This window comes from Antedon mediterranea, chromosome 8 (genome assembly GCF_964355755.1).
Source record: "Antedon mediterranea chromosome 8, ecAntMedi1.1, whole genome shotgun sequence".
NCBI lineage: Eukaryota > Metazoa > Echinodermata > Crinoidea > Comatulida > Antedonidae > Antedon > Antedon mediterranea.
The window spans coordinates 27,259,570-27,279,931 of NC_092677.1; the positions used below are offsets into that span (position 1 = coordinate 27,259,570).

Here is a 20,362-nt window from a genome sequence, read left to right on the forward strand (position 1 = left end):
CCCCACCTCCGTGAAATCAAACCTGAGATGTTTGCAGCACTGTTGCGTCGTCGGTTTCCACTTGTGATTACGCAATACAACACTTTCAAAGTGTTTGCATCAATATTATGTAATGTTACGTCGCTAGTGGAAGTACGCTTTTCATTTGAAAATTTTGTTTAGCAAAATTGCTATCAAACTGATTTTTTAGTCAAGAAACATAGTTTTGTATTGTATTTTTTGCTACACAATTGTAGAAATGTGTAGCAAAAAGGTTGTTTTGTATAGCTTTTTGCTATTGCTACACTGGCGAAATTATTCCCTGAGGCTATATGTAGGTCAAGTCCATAAATAAAGGAACTTCATACTGTGTTCTGCATTGTACAACAGCTGATATGAGACAGTAGAATACTGACTGTACATACATTTTTTTTTCACAGGCTATAAGAATTTCTGTGAAGAGCAAATCGGCCCTAGTTAACTTACCCATTCTATTTGTTGTCAAACAGCAGAAAAGTGTGCTGTCATGGGCAGTACCACATATAATTCAAAATAAGTAAGTAAAAGTAGTCCGTACTAACATTAGTAGTCCCATAGCCTATGACAACACAATGTTGAATGTTATTGTTATAAGATATTTCGTTGTTTGGTATATAGTCAACCTTCTCATTTACACACTTTTTTTCTATAAACCTTTTTTTTATGAACGATCTTCAAATTTGTTTTGTAACTTATAATATTAATATCCTGGATTTATATAGCACCTAATGTTGTGAAACCTTTAATCTCTGAACATTATTACCCCGGTCATGTTTTGGGATCAAACACGTGTGGAAATAATGCAGCTAGTAATCAGCGCAAAGCTGTGTCTTTTATACACCTGGGTGGAGAGAGGCAAACGTAAGGATACAAGCAATGCGACGAGAGTTGGATTTGAACCTCGATCTTACTGCGCCACACGCCCCTAAGTAACTTAGATAAAACAATGACAAAAAATCCTCTGTTTCATTTCCAAAGCTCGACCCGGGTCAATTTAAACGTGATTTCATCAATGACAATTTAATTTAAACTCACTATACAAATCTCATCATGACTGGTAATTATTTTGGTTTCAGGTATGAATATCCTGTAGTTGGTCATACACTCTGCCCAGAGCAATCAAATGGCACACACAGGAATATTAGCATAGCCTTAACTACATCGTCACTAAAAACGGTTCCTTTTACATTGAATGTCACACAAGTTCCAAATTTTAAACTTACGTGAGTACCTATGTAAATTATCACTTCATCTAAGAAACCTTTTTTTTACCGTATTAGAATATTCATAACAATTTTTGATTATTTATTTTTTATCACAACTTTGAAAATTAGATATTATATAATTTTTAGACTAACACTACACAATGATAAATTATAAATATTTGTAGTTAGTATTTATAAATATTTGTAGTAGTATTTGTAAATATTTTTTTTAACGATATTATAAGATTAACAAATAAATATATACATTTTTTTTTTATTTAAGAATGGACCAGAAAATTTCTGTTGTAGCAACACCATCACAATCGCAGGTAAGAAAATCATGTGATTATGACATCATTATCAACATACTGTATCACATGTGATTATGACATCATTATTAACATACTGTATCACATGTGATTATAACATTATCAACATACTGTATCACATGTGATTATGACATCATTATCAACATACTGTATCACATGTGATTATGACATCATTATCAACATACTGTATCACATGTGATTATGACATCATTATCAACATACTGTATCACATGTGATTATTGTATGACATAATTATCAACATATTGTATCACATTGATAGTACTGTATCACACAAAGTAAATAACAAAATTTTTTCATTGTCATCTTATTTATTAATATGTTTTGCAACATTAAAATTAACAATTTATATCAGGAATTTGTCATCATAAACAAAGTAATTTGTTTTCCTATTATTAGGAAATTTATTTCAGAGTGAAACACTGATGGAAAATAAATGACCAAATAAATGTTGTTAATTTTGTAAATATTGAGCAGCAGTCTAAACGTATTGGTAGATAAGTGTTTTTTAATGGCTTTCAGAAATACGACAATTGTCCATTGTAAAAACTAATTTGTGCTTGAAGCAAATTGTGCTTCATATATTGCATTAAAAAATTGTGTGAAGATTATGTTTATTTTTTTTGTAAAAACATACTTGTATCTCTGAATCTGTCCTTGGGAAAAGTAAAGCTCTGTGTACTGTGCACTATCAAACTAGTGTGATGGGGCCAAATATGGTAGTGATATGCACAAATATGGTAGTGATATGACATCATCATGCCCATATATGGGCACATCACATTTTGTGGTCACATAGTTTGATAGTTTATACAGAGTTAAATTACTGTATGAAGATCATTCGTTAATTTGAACCATTCATCTTCTAATTGCAAACCAAATGTTGCCTAGAATTGCCTCAAACAAATAAACAACTAGAGGGTACTCCGAGAGTACAAACCTCCGCCTACTGTAAAATTCCCCTACATAAAATGCCCCCTGAATATTTTTTTTTTTACATTTTTTTTTATTAGTTCTAAGTGTAAATATGTTAACTGCACACTACAAAGTTGTGGATGACAGTGTGGTGTAATGGTTATGTATCCAGCCTCTCACAGTTGAGATCGCTGGTTCAAGTCCCACTGAGGGTTTTTTTTTATTGTTATTTTTTTATTTATTTTTTTTTTTTTTTGTGGACCTTGATCTTTGACCCTGACCCTTCAAAATTTAACCACAATTATATGATGTGTCATTGATCATTGTGGCTAAGTTTGGTGAGAATCGGATCAAAACTGTGGTCTCTAGGCAGTAAAATAGTTTTTTGTTAGTTGTGACCTTGACCTATGACCTTTCCCCCTCAAATTCGAACTCATCCAAGCTTTTTGGGCATAGATCATTGTGTCCAAATTTGGTTAGAATCGGATAAAAACTGTGGCCTCCAGGCTGTTCACAGACACACACACAAACACACACAAACACACACACAAACACACACAAACACACACACAAACATACAGGGGTGAAAACATAACCTCCTTGGCGGAGGTAATAACATTGTCAAATAGCTACTGGTTGTCAATTTGATTTCATACTTGATATATTGCCACGTAATAAAAAAAATGAATTAAAAGAACAATTTTCCCAGAGAAAGATATCATATAAAATGAATTTGTAAAGTTAATTACTTAACTACTTTTTAAACAACCGGTGTTGCATGTCTGTTGCAGTCACACTCTTATTTGAAATAACTAAATCATGCACACAGCTACAGTAGTTCTAGTAGTAATCAATATTATAATCATATTGATGAATGTTTGTCTATAATAGACTATGAATATCAGTGTGTTGAGAAAATTGATTTTTGCTTTATAATATTGCCTCTCTTAGAATGTAATTTAATAATTTAATGAATGATAGTTAAATAAGTAAAGGACACAACATTCAACTGTCAACATTTTAATGTACACTACAGACTTTTTCTTTAAAGAGAAAAAACAATCTTTTAATCATCAGGTGCTAAATTCCTTTTACAAATACCAAATATCACCTGCCAAAAATAAGATAAGATTTTTTATTAAAAGGGCCCATACAGTACATATCAGTTAACCCACTGGGCTAAACACATAGGGTTACCCTCTTTAAAGATAATTAGAATAAAAATAAAATTGAGGTTACGCATTTCAGAATGTATTAGTTTTACGACGCCTACAATATAGCCTACATTTTGTCTGCACTCCATAAAAGCCATCGGTATCATAAAAGTAGAAAGCACAGTATAAATACTAAAGTTTAATATTTTATTTACTCTGTTTTCAGTATTACAAGTTTCAGTTTCCAGATGGAGTGCAGTCGGTGATAGTGAGGGCGACGTCAGAATCCAAGTTGTGCGCTGTTGTATCATTACAAAGCATAAATGTGAGTATATCACGTTATGTTATAATAATTAATAATAATAATTTAATAATTTATATAGCGCCAATTAAAAACTTTAACAAAGGCGCTGTGTTACATATGTTCGCAGTACTATTTCGAAATGTAAAAAAAAAGTAAAAAAATTGATGCACATATTTAGAATTAAAAATGAAAAATTGTGCAAAATAGTACGTAATACATGATTTGAATGTCAATCTTCATTATTATTTCCGTCATAAGGTAGAACGCCATTAAAGAGACACCATCGGGAACCATGTTCGCTTAAATATAGACACGTGCCCTGAATGGCCTCATCAATATTCATCATTGTCATTATCCATCATCATAACCATACCATTCTGTCAGCATATATGCCAATTTTCACATCTAATAACATGATGCTATCCTTACAATTGCCATCTACCATTAAAATACTCATTTATCATTTGTCTGCTGACTTGAACCTCTAAATGTCTTCGGTCGACTTGTTTCATTTATATTCAAATTATCTTGTCATTTTGCATGCTCTTTTTAAGCTCTGTCTACACTATCAAACAGGTTTGACAAAAAAAAGTGTGATGTGCCCAAATATGGTAGTGATATGACCAAATATGGTAGTGATATGACATCATCATAACCATATATGGAGACATCACAATTTTTTGTCACATAAAGTTTAATAGTGTAGAGTTTTAACAACAATATTATTAAAAATATTTATTTAAAAATATTTTCTAAATAATATTGTTGTTAAAACTAGTATTAATAAGATTCTTTATTCACCTTGAGACCCCTCCCCACCTAGGTGACCGTAGTGGGTACCGTTATGTACAAAGTACTAGGAGGGTAAATGGAGACTTGTTTGTGAGGGAGGTGTACTACTACTACCCACAAACATTCACACTACAGTTTGGTCTGTCCAAATCGTTAAAGAAAAAAGAGATAGGCGTCACAGCTGTAAAATAATAGTTTTTAAGTCGCAGGTCATTCTCCCTGTCCTTCCCAACATTTACATTGCCAAATGTAGTTCTTCAGCTATAATCATAAGATTCGCTAAGTATGAACAAATATTTTCCAATTTTCTTAATTCAAGTAAAGAGGTTGAATATATTGAATATACACAGGTGGTGTTGGCAAGCAATTATCATTTCAATTTTAGACACACATTTCATTAAATACAGACCTATTATGCAAGGTTAATTAAGTAAGATTTAATAAGCCACTTAGGCAGAAAAGGTTTGTGATTTCTCGGTTGTTTAACAGTTTCTTGGGACATTTAACAGAAACCAAAAAACAATTTTAGAATTTATTCTGTGTTAGTTTATGTAAAGTAGAAATTGAAAGTTAAATTAATTGAAGGTTGAAACAATACATCTATATTGTATGAGATTAATTTATGTCTGTATAGTGTAACCTTTATATTGATTATGTTTGTACGGCTAATGATATTCTAAATTAATTTATAATATGACATGAATAGCAATGACTCTGTAGTTAACAAATGAAATTGTTGGTTTTTGTATTGTATTTACACAATCAAGCCCTTAGGCCTCGGTGTAGAGTTTGTCAGTCGGGTGTGTTTACTGAAAATGTGTGTTTTTTGCTTGCTTACACTGCAGTATATCAATCAGTAGGGTAAAAAAGTAATCCTATGAGGTTTTATATATTAGTCAATGATGGATTTAAATTGTAATTGATATCATGTTATGAAATCAACAAATTTTAAATATAGACAGGATTGAAAAAAAAAATCATTGCATAAAGGCCGACTTACAGTAACAAGCGTTAAGCGGAAAACCACATAGCTTGTCCCATGTAGAATCTGTATAAAGCTACTCCGCGTTGTGTGTAAATGGTCATTAGGAATAACATAGGGCTGTTCTATATTTGTATTACCGTTACCGCTCGTCTGTGTGAATTGGCCTTAACATTCAGCTATTGACTAATTACAGTTGTATTACCGTTACCGCTCGTCTGTGTGAATTGGCCTTAACATTCAGCTATTGACTAATTACAGGTTGAAAAATTACTAATTTTTTTTTATTATTTCATATTATTAATATTATTTTTGGAACTAGATGGATTTATTTACAGTAATTGTAAGTTGTTGAGACTCCCCATTTTGGCAAGTTTCTATCTTTCATTCAAACAGTTCATTCAGTGTTTTAATTTTAAAAACTATAGTATTTGTTATTGTTATTACTGCCATTAATATTAAGAATTTGAGTACTATACTACAGTAGTAATAATAACAATATGTAAACATACACTGTTATTATTATTAGCTATTCATTGCTGTTTTCGTTTCTGTTCCATTGTGATATCAAGGATAATCAATTCTTATATATAATGAAGAAAGTCATTTTACGTCTGCTGCACGTCGCAATGAATGAATGCGGTACATTTGATGTAACTAGCCATTAGTGAATACATTAATACAGATTAAAAATGACTTGAATGAAGAACTACAAGAATATTGGCATACTAAATTCTACTATAATGCTAATTCTACTATAATGCTTTATGCTTTAAAGGCTTAGGTTTGATTAATAAATACTATACAGTATATCTCCTTCCGTTAATTGGGGTGACCCAAAGGAGGTGTATTCATTTTTTCAGTTTTTCTGTTACCATCTTTGCTGTATCAGTTCTATCCCAGTCCGGGAAAACCTGGATTATGACTGTTGAATTTCGCACACAAGTATGGAACAGTATTAACATAATAATCCGATGTGGGCTAAATTTGTATACATTTTTTTATTCCTTGCTTACAGTGTCCAATTTATGACCAATTTCGGAATGTTGAGTTCACCGGTGTCTACCAAACAATGACCACACAAGCCGCTATAACTGTTGAGGTAAACAACACACAATTTAACAGCAATTTGTGTCTTTGTATTAACCTCTAGTAATTTTTTAATATCGTAAAATGTGGTTCCAATTATATATTATATTTCAACACTGTTTAATTTAATAGAGGGACTACTTTAAAGGAGGCGGAGGGCACTTCTTTGTTGTATTAGTTGTTCAGCCAGACGATAAACAATGTGGTTATACAGAGGCAGAAACGTCAACTACAGGTAGAAACTGATTGATTTATACAGCACATATTCTGTTAGGCACATCGTAATAGTGTATTTCCACTATTGGGGTTCTCTGGTGGTTAATTTGCCACCGGGGGTACAATTATCAATTTTAGTTTTAAACTATGAGAACATATTCAAAAGATAATGCTCTTTTTTGTGCGTTCTACTAATAGACGTGGAAACAGAGCGAGAGCAGGTTGAATGCAGTGAGAGCGAGAGCAGGGATGTGATTTGAATGCAGCGAGAGCAGGGATGTGATTTGAATGCAGTGGTTATCAGTTTATCCAATTAACACATACTGCTCAATGCAAACTGATTGCTTTTTAGTCTGTAAAGTAATAAAAGGGTGGTGTGAATAAACCATTATTTGTCCATGAGAACAAAATTAATATCCTTGTTGTACAGTATTATGTCCAGGCATGATCGCTAAATAAAGTTTGCTGTGCATTTGCCAATATTTGATTATGAAACGCATATAATTCAATTACTAGTTCTGGATTTCAATTACAAGTCGTGACATTTTGAAATTCAATTTCATCATTAAATATTATAAATAAGCCAATACATATTATAAATAAGCCAATACATATTTGATAGATAATTGATTTGATGATTTCAGGTTTTGAAACGTGAAGTCTGTGTTTCAAATTGCTGTCTAAATATAAAAATATATTCACATTGGTAATACAGTATATACTGTACTTCATTCTGTTTTATTCAATTTTCAACATATAATACATGACAACGGTGCAGCAACCTGAGGATTGCCATAAGTGCTAAGCACTATCTAATTGGCTTTCCATATACTGCACTTAAACATATAAAAATAAAAAAACATAAGAAATAAAAAATCGAAACATTTTGCAGCGTCAAAATTGAACAATCATTAAAATATATATATATATTATTTACAGATAAAATGTTGATGATGAGTGAAACCAAATTAATTCAATCCTTCTTTTCATGTCGTCTTTTGACGTAGTTCAGAAGAATTTAAATTGTGGAGCTATTATAAAGTTATTTATTTATTTATTCAGGTTCATCAAATATTCGTAATAAGACCATTGGTATAGTAGTGGAAGAGACATACTCATGTAAGTATTTAAATATTTTCAAAAAAATAATTGCAATTAATTTAAAACAAAAACATAGTCGTCAATCATTAAAATATGTTTTAAATGACAGCTCTGTTATTATTAGTTAATGCTATCTTTAGTAGTATATTAAATGTTTTAGGTGTATATATGAGGTTTAGCACAAAACAATAACATCAACAAAAATGCAAATAGTTTCTGTGTTAGTATGTTTTTGTTTGAAATTTTATTTTGTTTTTTGATATGAAACAATTAAGTTTATTTGTAATAGTTGTGTTGGAACATTTTCATTTCATAAACGTATGTATTTAGTTAATAATGAAATATATTAAAATATACAAATAAAAAAGAGAGCCATATTTTTTGGGGTTTTTTTTGCTGATGAATCATGTTTAATTTTGTATAAAATTACTCATATTCTATGACTAGGTCATGTACAGACCTTACATTAGCTATCCACTCATTGTCGTCATCAACGTTCACTCTAAATCCTTTTCATTATAATGTCCTTGTCATCCGTATGTTCATTTTTTTAGCATCTCATGGGAATCAGCGAAGCATTTTAATAATGATAGGCAGTCTGATACTTATTGAGTTCACATTATCAAATGATCCGAAAAGCCAAACCGTTTTTTTTTTCTGTTTTGAAAACTACTACTTATATTTATTATTCAAAAACATTTTCAACATCTTTTCATTCATCTTTTCATCTTAATCATTAATTTCATCAATAACAGTAACATTCATGTTAATAACTTCCGCTGCGTTTCTTCTTTTTTTTTAATTCATTAATACAATATTACTTGGTTACTTACTTAATTAGTTACTTACTTACTTGGTTACTTACTTGATTACTTATTGTTTACTTACTTGGTTTCCATCTGCAAAGGCCCCCAATTTATCTTTTAAGCAATCAACATTTGGTGCAGTTATCACATTTTATGTAAGATTATTCCATCTTTCAACAATTCTATTACCAACAAATTTATTTAAAATTTATCACTATATAAAATGAAGATGATAAAATTAAGTAATTAATGAAGCTTAATGTGTATGTTTTGTTTACTATAGCAACAGAATATTGGCGCCCAGTTTTGGCGACTATAGGACTTATGCTTCTATTTTATCTTGTCACCGGTATCCTAGTGTTTGTGGCATCTGCCAGGTAAGATTTTTTATCCTATCAAAATCAGAATGGGGGGGGGGAGGGGGGGGGGGCAACTCACAAACCCCCAAAATCCATATAAAAACAACAACATAATACAGCAACTTCTATGACTTGCGTGATGTTGTTTATTTATTTTCCACAACTAATACATATATTTCTTTATAAATCATTAAGTACTATATAAATGTAGATGGTGGTCAAAAGAAATAGACTTTAAGCAGAGACCACCATTAAGACAATAGAAAAAAAACAATACAATGAGATTACTGTACAATAAATATATAAATAAAAATATATAAAGGTAGCATGGTTTATAACATGTCTTCTGTACTTGTCTTGTTCATTCGTTACCTAGTTGGAGGATTTTATTTTTTGTCTTCTTGTGAATGATATTGTATCTCTCGGTTATAATAAACAGAGTTTCTGTCATCTGAAATTTGACATTTCAGATGTTGGTAACTATGCCACTCTTTAAAACTTTGTTTCAATACCATATGTATTTTATATGAATGTGTCTCCTTTGCCAATAAAAAAACGACATTAACATGAGAATGAGGCGAGTGGGAATCAAGAATGAATAGCTATAAAGTATAATAGTTAAATTCATATATTGTGAAATTGAAATTCCACAAACTAGGTCTGTACATAGTTTGTATCAAAAAGGAAATCAGAAGGCATGTACTGCAATTTAGAAGTAATAATGATATTAATAGGGATATTAAACAATAGTTGCAAAATAAATGAAGTGAAGCTTAGCTAACTTCTGCACATGCTCACAAACCTTACTAAATAAATGTTATTTTACATGGCCTATGGCATTTTTGCAATCTGCATTTTTAATAGTTTTTAACAATATTTTAACATAGGCATATAAATAGTATTTTAACATTGCCTTTTGATATATTGTTCTTTGTTGTTTTATTGTCTATAATGCAAAACAAAATTCAATTTTAAAGTGAACCAGTAAAATTTCTTGAATCTTATGATGTACCTTAAATATGGCAATTGTTGTCAGTTCAGTTTAGATCTGCACGTTGTTTGAGGCCCAGTGTTTATCTCTATTGGGTCTCTGATATTAATACAATAACAGGTGCGAAAGTAATATATCTTTATGATCTATTCAAATTATCATATCCAGTATTGAGCCATAAAGATATTTAAATTTACATATTTTATGACAGAAATAAAAATGTGGTGAAGTCAAACATAAACGTTATACAGTATATGTATATTATGACGTTTAGCAATTTTTTTGTTATTATGCTTTTAAATGGCAAATTATAAATGATAATCAATGTTTATAAATAAATATATTTGGTATCAATATAAATGATATCAATATAAATGATATCAATATAAATGATATCAATATAAATGATATCAATATAAATGATATCAATATAAATGATATCAATATAAATGATATCAATATAAATGATATCAATATAAATGATATCAATATAAATGATATCAATATAAATGATAACAATATAAATGATATCAATATAAATGATATCAATATAAATGATATCAATATAAATGATAACAATATAAATGATATCAATATAAATGATATCAATATAAATGATAACAATATAAATGATAACAATATAAATGATATCAATATGATATCAATATAAATCATATTAATATAAATTTATGTATTAATATCAATTTTATAAATGAATCAATTGTATATGAACAGAAATTAGAAATGTGTTGCAAGTTTCATTTCAACATCCAGTTATTATTTAAAAATTAAATTAAATGACTGCTGTCAGATTTGAACCAGTAACATGTCAGTTCACAGGGCAAGCTCCTTAACCACATAGGTATGATGGTATCCAAAGGTCAGGTCACTCCCAGCTTCTTATGCAATTGTCAAAGACATTCAGAATATTATTATTGATTTATGAATGAATATTAATAACACAAGAATGCAAACAGCGCAAAATTTGATTTAATTATCCAACTAAAACATTAAAACATGCTTTTTATTATAATATAATATTCCTACTATATTTTTTAACAGACAAGATAGTAACAGCAGTGGTGAAGGTAAGTAGTAATGTTTAATTTACAATTTCCCATGTGAGTGCTTCCTATTTCATAGATACATTTCATTTTATTCTCTTTTTCAATTTAACTTTAGAGCGCTAATATTTCATATTCTGTCACTAAGACAGATAGTTTTACGAATCAAATTGCCCCAAGGGGGAGTCCCTAACGGCTTAGTCCGTGATGCTTCAAATTGTTCTCAACTTGATGTACATTTTAAACATCTGAGTCGTCGAGCAGATTAATAGAACCATTACAGCTAATGTTTATCACCTGTATTATAACTCTTATATGTTGTCTCTGCGTAATTTACTTATTTAAATTTAATTCATGGAAATTATAAAAAATCAATTGATTTATGTGTGCAAGATTTTAGATGGAAGTAAAGTATTAAAGTATTAAGTTTTGGATTAAATTATTGAATTAAAATATTATACAAATAATTTCCTACTTTTGAAAATAAATAGCAAAATAAACACCAATGGCATCAGTATTTCTGTTTCTATAATTTGCTTTTATAATAATTTGTAGATCATCCTTAATTTATAACAAACATTTGAATAATTTGAAATTGTAACGATTCATTATGCTCTGTCTACACTATCAAACTAGTTTGACAAAAAAGGTGTGATGTGCCCAAATATGGTGGTGATGCCCAAATACGCTAGTGATATGACATTATGTCCATATATGGGCAAATCATATTTTTTTGTCGCATAAAGTTTCATAGTGTGGACAGAGCTTTAGGAAGATCTGTTTCAAAATACTAAATTTTAAAATTGATGTCGAATCATTTGTAAGGCTTTTTATGCACTAAATACATTCATTCGCAATAATCACCTGACCATCTTCAAACCCTGAAATGCAATACTTATTAATTTATTCCGACATAAAAAGTTATTTTGTATAGCTATATAGATATCAATAATCAGAATATTGTAAACAATTGGAATTTACATATGCAATTATTAATTAGGTCTTGTGATTGTGATCTAATTTACATATGATGGTATATAATGGTCATGTTGGTCTTGATATATTATCTTGTATAAACAAATTAAAGATTTTAATTATCTGTGTAGAGACGTCACTTGTTTTAAACTGTGTACAATATTAGTAGCAGCCTAAAAATTTCAAAATTAAGTTATTAAAAACCTATTTAAATCTTTTGAATTTATTTTATATAAATTGTATTGAGATCTCTATTTTTTATCTTAAAATTGTAATTAAAATATTTTAAGCGTTTGATCAAATTGGAAAAGAGCTATATAAGCAATTATTATTTATTATTTTATTTTAAACAATTTCACAAGTTTCCCCAGGACGAGTGAGGTCTGACCTTCTTTTCCTTTACTTCCATCCATCTTTGAATAATTTACTAAAAAAAACCATCCATAGTTCATTTACCGTCCATTCTTCCTAAAAGTAGATATAGGTCATAGGTCACACCTAACTGGACAACAGATAATGCATTGATAACATGTTGAGACAGCAAACATTCAGTTTGTTTAGTTTTATACAATTGAATTGCTTTTGTATAATTACAGAAACAATTATTGTTATTATATTATTTTAAAGCTTGTCTTTGCATCAATTATGTTAATTATAAACATGTTTTTACAGTCTGGTGAAAGTGCGTTCAATTACGTTCTTAAACGCCTTAAGGGAAGGCATTAATTATCTTAATAAACATACAATGATGTTGTTTATCATTGTAAAATTTGTAATTCAAATTTATCTGCTGGTAATATTAAGTGTACTGTATATTCAATTTTCATGTCAGAGCCTACCGACCAGACAGGTAAGCGTATACCAATTGGTTAAAAGCAATTTGTTGAATAATACATGCATTTGTTTAATGACGTTTGCAATTTGTTTGGTTCTAGTTTTTATTGGTTATTATGAATATATATTGAATAGCCCCCTCTTTTGGTTATTATGAATATATATTGAATAGCCCCCTCTTTTGGTTATTATGAATATATATTGAATAGCCCCCTCTTTTGGATTTTTTTTTGTAATGTTTCTTTGAGTTTGTTATTAAATATGTTAATTTTTTTTTGTGGTTTTTTTTTGGTTTTTGTTTTTTGTTTTTTGGTTTTGCATGCACTTTCAGTCTTATGCACTGATTAAAAAACGTAATGCAGTTTAAATATTATTTATTTTAAGTTTAAAATAAGGGTGAAGAAAAGTGAACGTATTGCAAATTAGCCTATGATTTGGATCAATTTAGTTTCGTTTGCTGCCCTCTCTAATTTATGTAAGTTCGTTGAATTACCTCAATTGAATTACAGTAGGTCTCTTTCCTTTTTTGACTTTTAACTTTATCTTAATTTTATTTTATCCGTTTTAAAACAACTTGTTTTCTCTTTTTTTAAATCATAATTTACTTATCTTTGCAGTAGAATCACCCAGATTTATTTTATTTTTATTTTAATTTATTCTTCACTTCAATGCGCCTTAAAAGTGTTTTATGTTCGCAATATATTTGTCAGCTTTCAAATCACATCCAATCATAAACATATTTCTAGAGCATCAATTGCAAATGGTGTTAATTACGACAGTACTAAATAATCAGCATCGTGAAGATGAATGATAAATCTGCGTCATCGTCGTATGTGATCCGTTAAACGCAGATAAAATGTGTAATCTTTATGTACTCTGTGTTGCCACTCTTACTCACAATTTGTACGAATAATTAAAATATGGAACTGAATTCTTGTTTTTCTTGGCATAATTCAAAAGTTTAAAATTTACCCTGAGGAGGACGATAATAATAATATTAACAAAAGAAATAGATTAAACTAACACTACTTCAATTAAGAATTAATGTTTGGCACCTGTGGTGTTTATATTATATACTGTTAATGTAAAAACAAAATAAGAGAAACAAGAAATGATTTATTACAAAGAAATGTATTTATTCAAAATAAGTATGTAACACAAATATATGAAATAAAGCTGAATGATTCTCACAAAAGAGAGAAAAAAAGTTGAATATAATATTACATATTTAGAATGGTTTAATTAATCTAAAAAAATGTTGAAATCACTGACAATGAAGCTAGCGTATGTTATTTCTATCAATGAAAATGTTTAATGTTCATACACTTAAAAATGTATCACATTTCAAAATTAGCAGTTGCAGTCAATACATTATTGCTCACATTCCTGAAACATACATACATTATTGCACATGTCTTATAAAACATACATTTACTTCTCACAACATGCATATATTACTGCTCACAGCAGACTAAACAAAACCAGCCTTAAAATGGACCTGAAATGGAATTTCGATTTTCAAGAAATTCACACATGTTATTTAAATGTATCAAATTAACACAAACCCATACAAATAAAAACAAAATGTATAGTATTTTGAGTAAAAACGAAATTTTAAGATACCATGGTAAATTAGCGAAAATTACTCACGCCATTGCAATATTCTATTTCAACGGCCGTCGGAAGCCTCTATATTCACGACGTCACATATACACACGATGATATCGAGAGCGTGTATGCCGCCCGATAGTCAGTGAATGATCGACGGCCTGGAAAGATACGCGAAGCGTTGACACTAATACTAATTTATTCAATATCTAATGTTGTTGAAATATAGGTCCCTAAAATGTACTTCGTTTGTTCTAAAACCCGAATTTAGAAGGCCTACCTCCCAAACCTTTACTAGGCCTAGGCCCCCAATCCAGCGCGCGGAGTCGATCCACCACCCACATCATGCGGCGAGGCTCCGTTTCATGTGCATCCAAGGACCAAAGCGATATCAACAACTTGCTGCGCTCATTGTCAAGCCAAAGTAAAATATGAATAAAATTCGTTTTCGAACTGCCTGATTCGTGACAAATAAATTATCATCTCATATTACTAATTTAATTCTGCTAAACTAAAAACTAAAGAAACTAACACATTTTAGCAGTATAAATTACGAACGATATACAAAATACACGAACGGAAAATATGGATACGCATCATTGCGCACGGAGCTGTATCCCGGACAACGTTGCCAGGCCAACTTCGGTATTGCCAGAAAAAAACCGTTGATTTTAAGATTTTAAATCGTCATTTACTCGATGAATAACCGTTTATACGGTAATAATTTTATCTAAAAAAATTCTAAATACGTTTCTGCAAATGCACAAGCATTTTTTAGAAAATACTCCACAGATTTCAAGAGTTATAGCCAAAAAACTGCAAATTGTCCATTGGAGGGATAGGAATATATTCGCAAAGTGACGTCACCCGCGAATTTTTTTGATTTTCAAATGGGGCTTTCCCCAAAAGGGCCAATTTATATTTTGTAACAATATACATTATAGCAACACCTAATAGCCCCCAAAACATCATTCTAAAATGAAAAAAATCGAAAATCCATTTCAGGTCCATTTTAACCAACAAATTTCCTAATTTACTCTGTGATGTGTTTAAATGACGGATGTCTAGCTGAAGGTGAAACTATCAATTTGCATTAATATTCAAAATATACTTTATGTATGATTACGTTTGCCATTGCAATTTTAGAATGAAAATTATTTTAAAAAGGGGAATTTGAAAGTTAAATTAATTCCAGTGGATGAATGTATGTATTTAATGATAAGAAAGGAGTAATCGTGTAATGAGGAATGTTTTAATTCTTGTATCAAAGCCCAACCAAGCTTAAGCTCTGTCTACACTATCAAACTAGTTTGTGCCCAAGTATGGTAGTGATATACCCAAATATGGTAGTGATATGACATCATCATGTCCATATATGGGCACATCACTTTTTTTTTCACATAGTTTGATAGTGTAGACAGAGCTTTAGAGGTTTGACTATTTTATCTGACAGCCATAATTTAGAAACAATAGTTAATATGGCTTCACAATAGAACCTCTACATTGAGTCTCCACTATTCATGGTGACCCCCTCCCCCTCTCCCCTCCCAAATTAAGAGGACGCTTTGTTGTGTCCAAAAGTGCCCTTTAATGGGGTTCTACTTTATGCAATAATGATTAATTAAAATGAGAGGTGATATTACAAGATATAATTAAAACTTAATTAATTTTTTGTTTGTTTTTACTATTATTATTATTTGCATGAAGTATACTGACCTAAATTATTATATTTTTATAATTGTTGTATTTGGTGTATATTATTATATATATTAGATTGTATAGAATAGAATAGTAGCATTTCACAAGTGACATGTATTGTATATGCCTCTTTATAATGTAATAATGACATTGTGTGTTTTTCTTTTCTTTTATATTGCATAATGGTTTCCTTTGTGTTCACATGCCATATTCAGCCAGTCTATTAGGTAGAGTGCACTTGAGTATTTGTAGTTTAAGCTTGGTTCCCACTAGAACGCAACGCAGCGATGTATAGACACGAAGTACTGTATTACAGTACGTAGTCACAAGTGGGAACCGACGACGACGCAACATCACAAATTTGATTTCACGCAGGCGGAAGAAAGCACAATTACTTGCGTAGGTTGCGTTGCTAGTGGGAACCAAGCTTTAGTATTACAGTCAATATGTTGTGTAATTTATTCTGCTGTAGTTATTACTGCAGTAATCGCAACATCACAAACATAAAAGTATCAACATTACTATCATTAAAATTGACAACATTATAAAATTATTTTTAATTTGCTGTATGTTTGTTAATTTCAATGATGTCAGCAAAATAAAATTGATCAAAAACATCACTGTCATCATCAAAATGTTCAACATTATCAAATTATCAATTGATCAAAAACATCACTATCATCAGCAAAATGTTCAACATTAGCAAATGATTTTTAATGTACGTATGTTGATAATATTCAAGCACATGAATGTTCATATCATGGTTGTATTATATATCGTTCATGGTGATGCAAGTAATGTAGTGATGCACCCATCAATATAGCCAATGTGAATGTCAAATGTGAGTGTCGTATAATATGATTCATTTGTTTTTCTCAACCATATGTTTTTATATTTTTTTTTAAATGATGATTTTATTTGTACAACTGTTGATAAGTTATCAACTATGTAATATAACCCTGGTAGCATCTGTTATTATATATTTCAATTCAGAAAAAAATAAAAATTTAAAAAAATTACAAACATGAGAATGTTTGTTTTCCATCAATATTGAAAAATAAAGTTGAAATTAAATAAAATAAATAAACATTTTAAAAAATTGATTGTACTCCAAAATAATAATTCTTATAATCTGATTATGAATTAATAAATTAGTTTATTTTGTTGATATAAAGTTCTGAAAAGAACAGTTCGTTTCAGAACTAATATACGTGGTTTGATTTCGCCATGCAAATCTTAAAACAATATATTTGTTTATTTTGTTTTAGTTTCGGACGTCAGCAGTAATCGGCCATTTGTGTCTGATCAGCAAGATACATATGGATCTACAGGTTAGAATTCAATCATACAACAATCCTCATTAACAGTAATAAATGGTGGGCTAACAATACAATAATAGGCTATTAGGGAGAACAAATATATAGTAGAGGCGAGTGAATGGCCAAGCAGTTAAGACAGTGGAACCATAAGCCATAACATCGGCAAGGGTTCCAGGCTCACACACTCCATGGTGGTGGAACAAGTCTTCTCGGATATGAACTATAAAGCATAGGTCCGGTGTACAACTCTTTGCTCATGTATAAGAACCTATAGTACATCTTTTGAGATGAGTAGGGGGTTACCCCGGTGTACTAGTACACGCACAGTCACTGATCATAACTGGGCCCTCTGGGATAACAGTCTTTGACAGGAGAGACTACCCAGTGTAAAGATAACATTGGTGGGAGAATACAAGATCACTAGCCTGAAACTAAATAATATCACAATTGTCTATAATAGGGCGTCCATCACCAAATCACGTTGGGCATGGCGGTGCGAGCGAGAGACGTGGTTCTACCAGTTCCGCATCAGACGAAGATGATATCGATTATCTTGAAGATATCGAACAAGAGAAGGAGGTTTACCGGACAAAGACTGTCCTGTTTGTTTCCGATCTCTCCAGAAAGGATCCCAAGCTGATGAGAATGAAGTACAGACTGTACCACTGGAATCTGATCACTATTGCCGTCTTCTACGCCCTACCGGTCATCCAACTTGTCGTCACTTATCAAACGGTATTTTACTTTTTTCTTCTTTTTTTTTAAATGTTCAAAATCATCAAAGTTTATGCCATAGTGACTATCTTTGACCGTTCTTGTCTCTTGTCAGTGCTCCCTTTTTATGTTTATGTTTTACTGAAAAGAATAAATAAAATAAAATTGATGGAGTAGCCAATATCTGACACTAGGTCATCCTCTTACATTCATCTCCCAAAACACAGGACTACTATATTTCACCAAAGTATTAGATACTCTGGTGAATGTTTTGCCTCATTCGTTACAAAATATACAAAATGTAAATAATTTCAAAAAAACTGCAAAATATTATTTATTATCAAACAATACTTAGCTGCCATGTTTCTTGTTAATATATTTACCTTTTAATAGAAATATTGAAAATGTATTAATATGATTTATACTACAATTGAAATGTACCGCTTTAGGTTTTATTGTTATTTTCATTTCTGTGTCTTATTTATATGTTTTGTTTACTTTTGATTGTTTTGTTTGGGCGTCCCTGACACAAGCTTTGCTTTTTTGGTGACGCCACCATTTTGGAAATAAATGTTGATTTTGATTGATTGATTGATCAAAATTAGTTTTTGGATCTATATTCCATTTTTTTCTGCATGACAAATTTTGAGGTTGCTTATTTGTTAAAGGTATTGAGTATTGCTGAATTGAATAGAACATGTTGTGTCAATTGTTTTTACTCACTCGGTAATAAAACGTAGTCCACAATACTTTACATGTTATTCTTTGTAATTAAAATGTTATTGTAACGTTTACTGATCAATTTGTACTTTGTCGGTTCATCTCAATACATATTTAAATAATTACTCTATTTTCCTTCGTTGTCTCTGGAGATGTCGGTAAATGGATCAAACAATACTGCCGATTTAAGATAAACAGGTTGGTTGTCGTTAGTGTGAACGCAAATTAGGGTTTAACCGATTTGGGTCGGTGACTTATTTCCAGAATGTTTATGCTTATAACCCCCAAGAGAGTTTTCTGTACTGTACTCTCTTATTTACAATCAAACAGTCGTGAAAAATACAAAGGTAACGGTGAATTTTCAATGGTGTAAAAATAGATATCGACCTACACGGTAAATTTTATCATATTTTATTTTTCAAGAGGGGAATTGTTTTCATTATATATTTAGGCTTGGTGCCAAAAAATTGCCATTCAATTTTAATGACTTTCTAATTGTGCATATTCGCTGGATAAACCTGTGTACACTATTCTCTAGAGTAATTAAACAAGACTTAAATTGGGAGTTCAAGACCGTGGTACCAGGCAGGCTTTGATCCAAGCATCAGAAATACCAAGTTCCACACTCAACTAACTATTCCATACTCAACTAACTATTCCACACTCAACTAACTATTCCATACTCAACTAACTATTCCACACTCAACTAACTATTCCACACTCAACTAACTATTCCACACTCAACTAACTATTCCACACTCAACTAACTATTCCACACTCAACTAACTATTCTACACTCAACTAACTATTCCACACTCAACTAACTATTCCATACTCAACTAACTATTCCATACTCAACTAACTATTCCACACTCAACTAACTATTCCATACTCAACTAACTATTCCACACTCAACTAACTATTCCATACTCAACTAACTATTCCATACTCAACTAACTATTCCATACTCAACTAACTATTCCACACTCAACTAACTATTCCATACTCATATTTTCTGTTCACCAATCATAATTACAGTGGTTTTTATTACCGTATAATTTTAAAACAACCTATCCACATCTTAATAACGCAGTGGGGACACGTTTAACAGGGTTCAATTTTGTTAGTGTAAACACATGTTAGGATGTAAG

The 20,362-nt window shown here is 30.6% G+C and overlaps 1 protein-coding gene across 2 annotated transcripts in view; it reads left to right on the forward strand.

Moving 5' to 3' along the window:
- Positions 1–20,362, forward strand: part of LOC140056387 (SID1 transmembrane family member 1-like) — a 77,004-nt gene that overhangs the window by 1,682 nt on the left and 54,960 nt on the right. Inside the window, exons 2-13 of one of the 2 annotated variants that reach the window (XM_072101748.1) lie at positions 420–535; positions 1,095–1,241; positions 1,507–1,552; positions 3,866–3,964; positions 6,736–6,819; positions 6,939–7,041; positions 8,085–8,141; positions 9,213–9,306; positions 11,342–11,367; positions 13,151–13,168; positions 17,727–17,789; positions 18,238–18,512. In XM_072101748.1, the coding sequence (XP_071957849.1) occupies positions 420–535; positions 1,095–1,241; positions 1,507–1,552; positions 3,866–3,964; positions 6,736–6,819; positions 6,939–7,041; positions 8,085–8,141; positions 9,213–9,306; positions 11,342–11,367; positions 13,151–13,168; positions 17,727–17,789; positions 18,238–18,512 (1,128 nt within the window). The remainder of the gene's footprint in view (positions 1–419; positions 536–1,094; positions 1,242–1,506; positions 1,553–3,865; positions 3,965–6,735; positions 6,820–6,938; positions 7,042–8,084; positions 8,142–9,212; positions 9,307–11,341; positions 11,368–13,150; positions 13,169–17,726; positions 17,790–18,237; positions 18,513–20,362) is intronic. The other variant, XM_072101749.1, reaches the window with a different exon arrangement.